The sequence below is a fragment of the Orycteropus afer genome, unplaced genomic scaffold (genome assembly GCF_000298275.1).
Source record: "Orycteropus afer afer isolate SDZICR_OR568_19922 unplaced genomic scaffold, OryAfe1.0 scaffold00106, whole genome shotgun sequence".
In the NCBI taxonomy this organism is placed as follows: Eukaryota; Metazoa; Chordata; class Mammalia; order Tubulidentata; family Orycteropodidae; genus Orycteropus; species Orycteropus afer.
The window spans coordinates 3,732,533-3,740,156 of record NW_006921693.1 but is presented as its reverse complement, the minus strand read 5'-3'; the positions used below and the strand labels follow the sequence as shown (position 1 = coordinate 3,740,156).

The following is a 7,624-nucleotide window of genomic DNA, read 5'->3' as shown; positions in this document are numbered from 1 at the left end:
TTTCATGGCTGTGTTAAGAATAAAAGAAAATTCAGATTAGGTATAGTAACACCTCCCTCCAAAAAAAAACAAAACCACCAAACACCAACCAGCTGCTGTGGATTCTGACTCATGGAGACCTCATGTGTGTCAGCGTAGAACACAGAACTGTGCTCCACAGAGTTTTCAGTGGCTGAGTTTTTCAAAAACCAGGCCTTTCTTCAAAGGAACCTCTGGGTAGACCTGAAACTCCCACCTTTCAGTTAGCAGCCCAGCTCATTAGAGATTTATACAACCAAGGGGCTGTTAGGTACAGTAGGCTCTTTTAAATGTCTTAAGCCACATTTATCTTGCTCTTTTTCCATGAGCCAGAGAATATAAGTACAAAGCTGTGAGATGAAATGTACGAACTAGATAAAGAATCTACACTTCCAATAAGAGGTTTATTCTCCTCAAAAGCCCCAGCAGAACTGGAAAGTGGGTTTATCTTAAAAATGAACTCAGTAAGACCTGTCTGGTGATCACTGTGAACAGGGAATACAGCTCATGCCCTTGTTATGAAAAGATTTCCTTTTGAGGTGTTATGAAGGTCAGAGCTTTTAAGAACTGTGGCCTCAACTTCCAGGTTGGGGGAAAAAAAAAAACCAGCATACAAGAAAATCCTTCAAGTCTTGACTTGGGGATTTGACGCAAGGATCTCCAGGCAGGGAGCCAAAGGCTGGCTCTAGCTGTGGAATGCTCAGGTGTTCCAACTTTCAGAACTAGGTCACACAATGACTCGGACAGAGTTGTCTCTAATGACTCCCAAGGGGTAAAAAAGACCCCACACGCTTACTCAATGTCTGAAATCACAATTAACGACGCCAATGGGCACCAGTAGAAGCATTCTGGAATCCAGGCCAGACATCATTAAGGAGCTCACACAAAAACACTGGCCAGGTTGTAAAAATGTTTAAAGCTTTGTAGTCAAGCAAACAGAAACTCAGAGGCCAACCCAGATAGTATCAGCACAGCCTGCCACTATCAGCTCCCACAACCACCAGCCTATGCTTCAGTCACTGCCTCGTCAGGGGACATTTATTTATTTATGCCACGCCTCTTAGTGGGGGGAGCAATCAGAAGGGGCATTTTCTGATCAACAAGGACACTGCTGCAGGAAACAAGACTTGGCATTTCGAATTAAATTGTGCCAGGTATGGCTACCAAAGTAAGCATTTTACCACTGAACTAAGCTTCCAGCCTAAGATTTCACCACTAGCAAAACAAAAGCAGGAATGGGAAGCAGGGCAGAGATTGGGGGAAGGGGGGGTGTTGGATCTCAGGATCATCAATAAAACCATAAGCTTTATAAAGACTTCGCTTCAATGTTCAGGAAGGGGGGGTGCTGGGCAGAGATGAAAGGATTCTTGCCAAGGCAGCCCTGCATGGATGCTTCTATAGTGGGTACCTTATGGGGCGGCACCAGACAGCCCCATCTGCGACCAGCAGATGAACATACATAGCAGGTTTAATGACATCAGGGACACAAAGGACCAGTCCCTCCTTTGATAACAAATATCGCAGCTTTAAGTGCCTACCACAGCAGGAGAGACAAAGGCGGCAGACCAAACCCTTAATTGAATCCTTCCCTTCGCAGGCCCATGACAATGATTTACTTGTAACCTGGAAAGGGGTTGTGGAGCAGGAGACTCAGTAAGAGCTGGCTACTGAAAAGGAATGACTTGGGGACTGAGGGGAAGGAGGTAGCAAAGTCTTTGTAGCCCGAGTGTATGCAACTACTTGATACACTTAATAGAGGGCAGCTTGGTTTTTGTCTGCTGCTCCCAGACTGTGCCATGGCTTTACCAGCCTGCACTCAGGAATCCCATAAAGTAAATCACGCTAGCCTCCCGGATCCCACCCACAGCTCCGCAGGAGAGGCAGATATGCAGCTCTCGGGGCAGGCAGCCCGGGGCAGGCCAACCAACTCTGGTCTTTGTGCTGGGCACCCTGGAAGCCCAGGGCAGGAAGGAAGCTCGCAGGCGGCAGACAGGCATCCGTGTGCAGGACTTTCTCCCACCCTTTCGTAGATAAAAAGGGTCGATTGTGGACCCAGGTGCAGCAAGGATTAAGTGGCAGGCAAGTCCATAATGTGCCCCACAGGAAAGAACAGCAGATTGAAGAGTGGACAGGTAAAACACCCAGCCAACAATGCTCCTACCTGCTCCCTCCGCCTCCCTCCTCCTTCCATGTCCAAGGGCACAAGCTCAAGCCTCAGCCAGTTGCACAATCGCCCATTCTCCGTTTGCAGAAGGCCCAGGAGCCCAGCTGGGGCACAGAAGGAGGCGGAGGAGGGAGGAAGAACCAGGACAACGGCTGCTGCAAACAGTGCTCGCAGCCCGTCAGTGCGCCACCGCCTCCCCGTCCACCACCTTGGTAGCCGGCGCAGGGGGGCGCCCGGGTGGCGGCGTAGTCCGCGCCGCGTCGCTGTCGCCCTCCTCCGGCTCGGCCGGGTGCAGGTGCGTGGCGAGCTCCTGCAGCACGGCTGCGCGCCCGATCTGGTCATTGCGCCGTTTCTCCATGATCAGGTCCTCCAGGCTCTGGAACTCAAGCGTGTGACTGCGCTGCGCAGACAGCTGGATCTGCAGCCGGTAGGGCTGCTTGCCGATGCGCAGCTCGCCGCCGATCTTAAACTCGCGTTTGCCATAGCGGCACCAGGCGGCAAAACTCTCCGAGTTGCGCCAGCTCAACTCGCGCTCCTTGGCGCCCACGTGCGCCAGTGCGTTGCGCACCACAGCGCTGGGACTCAGCGGCTTGTAGCGGTACAGCTCATTGACCACGCGTCCGCGCCGGCCCTGGCTCGCGTCCGTCAGGAAGCTGTTGCTCACCTCCAGCCGGTGCAGGTGCACCACCTGGAAATTGCCCACATACACGGCCCAGTGTGGGTACTGCGCCTGCGACACGAACTCCACCAGGTCACCCGGCTTGCACTTGTTGAGCAGATTCTCCGGGGTGTAGGTGCTTAGGGCCGCCGAGCCAGGAGCGAAGCTCTTTTGGTAGATGCACTCGTCGCGGTAGAACACAGAGCACTCCACCTCGTGCAGCTGTGGGTCGTAGGGCTGCTGCGGCGGGAGTGGCTGCCCGGGCCCGCCATCGGGCAAGCCGCTGCCATCTGGGGCCTGGGCTGGTGGCTGTGGCTCCACGTCCTCATCGTCGTTGGAGAAGATGTAGGAGACCCCGATACGAGGCCCATCGTCCCGGTCCACGCCGGTGGGGTCAGCCGTGGGAACTTCCTTGTAACTTAGGTGGGTCAGCTTCTCCACCTGGTTGCCCATCACGTTGCAGACCCAAGTTCACACCGCCGAGAAGGGAGAAAGCGAAACCCCCACAAAGGTCATTGGGACAGGTTCCCGGACAGGGGCTGGGGCCACCTGTTGGGAGAGGAAGGCAAAAGAAGCCATGCAGAAGGCCCTCCGCGAAGAGGGTGATTTGTTTTTCAGAGCAGGAAGACTGGCAGCCTGCACTTGGAGCCATTTTAGGAGGAGCCTCGAGTGTACGGAGCCTTCTCCACCTGCAGGGTCAGTCACAGGAGTGGGGGCAACTGCTGGTCTCCCCCGGCCCCAACCCTTTCCCTCGCCCGGGCAAAAGGCTACTTCAGCGGCAGCTCCGGCCGCTTCCGCCCGCGCACTACCTGCCCAGCCCGGGCGGACTAGAAGGAAGAGGGAAGAGAAAAGTTTACCCTCGGCTCCCTTTCTCACTCCTCCTCCCACCCCTGGATCCCAACTAGCCCCTGCCACGCTTCCCGTTCTATCCCCGGGGGAACGGGCGAGGATTTCCCCAGAGTGCGGCCCGGCCAGGTGAGCCACCCTACCTGTCTCACCTGCGGCGCTTCCTGCTCCCGGCTCGACCGCCCCTCCCCCGCCCGCCCTCGGGCTCAGGTTACCTGCGCAAACTCACCCGCAGAGGTGGAGGCAGTCGGGAACGAGGGGGGGGGGGCCCGCCGTACCCCGAGACTTCTACACCGAGTTTGCAGGTGTGGGCGCTGCAATCCCTCCTCTCCCGGCGCGGGCAGCAGTGAGGCTGGGCTGCGGGGAGCGACGCATGTCTTTCCCCTGCGGCTGCGTAGCGCCCCAAGACTTGAAGGTGGGGGGTCAATGACTGTTCGCACTGCGCCTCCTTCCTGTGGCTGGAGCTGCTGCTTCCCCTCTCCTAGCTTTCGGGGGGAGGTGGGGCTCGAGAAAAAGGAGAAGGAGAGAGCCTTGCGGCCGGGTGCCGGACGCTCCCCCTCAGGGCCGGGAGCAACAAGCGCCGGAGCGGGAGAGACAGGATTGTAGATCCGGCTCTGGGCTCCCAGGGCGGGAGCGCAGCCCCTGGCATTTAAAGAGACAGGCGCTCGCTGCCCGAGCCCGGGCCTTTACCACACGGCGCCGAGGCGACAGGATCCCCGCCCCAGCCCCGCCCACCCGGGTCGCGCGGCTCCGCCCGGGCCACGCCCCCGCGCCGGTGCGGGTTTAAATCCCTCTGGTAAATAGTCAACCCGCGGGCTGGGCGGGCTCGAGGAGCGTCGTGGTTTGCGTAGCTTCTCCGAACCCGGCTTCCGTTCCTGAGGCTGGCTGCGGGGTCGTTGCTTGCACAAGCCGTATGCACAGTCCGTATCTTTCTGAGCTGTGGCTTTAAGAAGTTGGAAGGCAAAAGCCACCTGCCAGTGTAGAGCTGAGAGACTGAATAAGAGTTATTTGTTCCTTTTTCCTCTTCGCCTCTTTCTTTTCCAGAGTACCTGAGGAAGGAGAAACAGTCACGGGGATATTTGCTTGTTTCTTTTCTTTCCTAGTTTCCTAGAACTTACTTCTTGTCCGGAAGATCACAAAAAAAAAAAGGACTCTTTACAGGGACAGTTGGAGAAGTGCTTCAGCTTAGAGGTGTTTCCACATGAACTGTGCAACTTTGGCATAGGAAAAAGACTAAAACAGAACGAAGATTTAGTTACTGGCTGGCTTCCAAGATCAGCGCTCTATTTATTGAATGTCCCTGGAAGTTCGCACAAAGAGGACTTCGTAACCTCCCATTGTTTCCAGAGAGTTAGCAATTCGTTAGGTAGAAGAGAAAGCTTTCAGGTCTGGCTGTCTTGGAGGTGGGGGATGTAGAAATTGCCTAATTGTCCTTAAATTAGAAATAAATTCGAGGCCCCTGCTGGTTGTATTTCCTTCCTGCTGTCTTAAGGAAGGGAGTGACAGTAGGCAGGTATTATTGCCTGTTATCCTCCAGCACAAGAGAGACATTTCCCCCGTTGCTGGTTTCATTCTTCCTACCTAAGATGTAGGCTATCAAGATGGTTGGTTGATTTAAATAAAGATGGATGGGGCAATCTACTTCCGTAGTGATACTGTCTCAGAAACCCAAGGAGGGGTCGCTGTGAGTCGGGTCCCACTCGATGGCACATAACAACAACAGGGGTGACAGTTCTTTTACAATGGGCAAGCTTAGTGGCTAGGCAGAAGCACTCCAGACTGTTTTGCGGAGGAATGGAGAATGCAACTCAAGATTCCTCTATCCTGTTTTCCATCACTGTTGTATTTGACTAAGTTTTTCCAGGTAACACCATTATTTATTCAATGTTTCCAACCAGTGGAAACAGGAATATGCTACCCCTGCTGTGAACCTTTTTTGGTTTGAGGGAAGAAAAATCAGTCTACTTATGTACTTTTGAGCCTGAAAAATCAATATTGGCAAATCTTTGATGGCCGTTAGTCCTTCAGCAAGTCTCAGATCACAACATAAGTTACAAGGAAAAGAGTCTTCTGTGTTCCTGCTGTGAAGTGAAAATTAAAATGGTTTCAGGCCAGTTTTAGGCCTAATCTACGTGTGACCAGATAGTCCCTGCCTGGGGCCTTCTTGTCTTCATATTATGTCTGGACCATGTGAGGGCCTGTGGGCCCATTTTACACACAAGAGTTGGGCAGAGAGGCAGTGTGGTCAGTCCATGTCTGCAGACTCATCAGCTCTGGCACTGTCCACTGTGGTAGACCACTTTGCCCCTAAGTGGTATTTGACAGACTTAAGAGAATCAGTAGGACACAGTAGAGGGGCAGTTTGCTACCAGCCACTCTGGGGCTGAGAGGAGAAATAACTCCTGTTTGTCTGGGTGTCCAGAGTTGAGTTTTGTTCAGGTATGCAGTAGTGACTCAACAATGTTTCTTGAACCACCGCACTCTAAAGTCTCAGAAGGAATGGTCTCTTAGTCATGTTACTATCCCAGTATCAGGCCCCATAGCAGGTTCTCAAAAACTACTTGCTGAATGCTGTACAAAATCCTCTGCCAAAGATCGAGAATTACTTTGTTGTTTTTTCTTTTTTTAGTAAGGCAATGAATGAACAATTAAAGAGAGAATGCCTTTTGGTAGTCTTGTGTGACGTTTCTCCCATTAATGGTAGTTCACTGGTTAGAATGCTCAGTTGCTAACCAAAAGGTTGGTGGTTCAAAACTACCAGCCACTCTGCAGGAGAAAGATGTGGCAGTCTGCTTCTGTAAAAATTACAGCCTTGTAAACCCTGTTAGGAGGAGCTCTGGTGGCATAGTGCCTTAGGCATTTGACTGCTAACCAGAAGGCTGGCAGTTCAAACCCACCAGTCACTCCTTGGAAAGAAGATTGGGTAATTGTCTTCCGTAATGATACCACCTCAGAAACCCAAGGAGGGGTCGCTATGAGTCAGATGCAACTCAACAGCAATGAGAAACCTATAGGGCAGTTCTACTCTGTCCTCTTGGGGCTCTTTGAGTCGGAATTGGCAGCAACAAGTTTAGAGTTCCCCTTCTCTCTGATCACCTAGAACACTTGGGTAGAGGTTACAAAATGGCTCCCAAACATGTTTTGTTGGGCTCAAATAAGTGTTCAGTAAAGTTAAATGAGTTTCTAATAATTTAAAAACTTCGAGAATTTCGTATAAAAATCCAGATTTCCAGCTCCACTTGAAAAATCTGAAAATATGAGCCCCTCAGGCCTGCATTCCAGGATGGCAACCCAGAGCCGGGACTGAGTAGAGGTGCCCCAGCCCTGCCCAAGATGGCGTTTCCAGGTTTTCCCGGTTGCCATCCTGTCCACCACCTCTCCCGAGGTCCCTTGTCTGGCCCTGAGGGCTTCGGTGTTGGCCTCTGATCCCATACTTGATCCCATACTCCCTGATATCACCTAATTCATGTATTTAAAATGTCTCCATGTGCGAGAATTTGATTGAAAAACTATATATTTTATTGTGATTTGTGTGAAAATTTACAGAGCAAATTCACTTTCCATACAGCAGTTCACATACGCTTCGTCTCATGACATTGACCACAATTCATCACAGTGCAACAGCTCCCTCCCACTTCTTTCTGACAGTCATCTCTTCCCTGTGTCCATCCCTCCATGCACCCCTGCCCCCTGAGCTGTCTCCCTGTGCATAAATAGCCCTTCTTTTTCCCATGATTGTTCTCTCCAAGGAGAGTATCTACCTCAGGTACATGTTCAACTCCTAAGCCTGTTTTTTGTTTGGCTGGAAGCCACAAGTGTGGGTTCAATTACAGACTTGAAGGAGCTAGGGATCATAGTCTCAGTGGTTCCACCAGGCTCTATCAGACCAGCAAACCTGCTCCCACCACCTTTTTTTTTTTTTTTTGCCAAATGATTTT

At 52.1% G+C, this 7,624-nt stretch overlaps 1 protein-coding gene across 1 annotated transcript; it reads right to left on the bottom strand.

The window, feature by feature from the left end:
- Positions 1–2,360: 2,360 nt before the first annotated feature.
- Positions 2,361–3,293, bottom strand: LRATD2 (LRAT domain containing 2). The gene has a single exon (XM_007943399.1). The coding sequence runs from the start codon at positions 3,291–3,293 to the stop codon at positions 2,361–2,363; it is 933 nt and encodes a 310-aa protein (XP_007941590.1).
- Between the last annotated feature and the right edge of the window lie 4,331 nt (positions 3,294–7,624).

Bases quoted from the DNA above. Each gene is read 5' to 3' on its own strand.
- LRATD2 (XM_007943399.1), bottom strand. From the start codon at position 3,293: ATGGGCAACCAGGTGGAGAAGCTGACCCACCTAAGTTACAAGGAAGTT.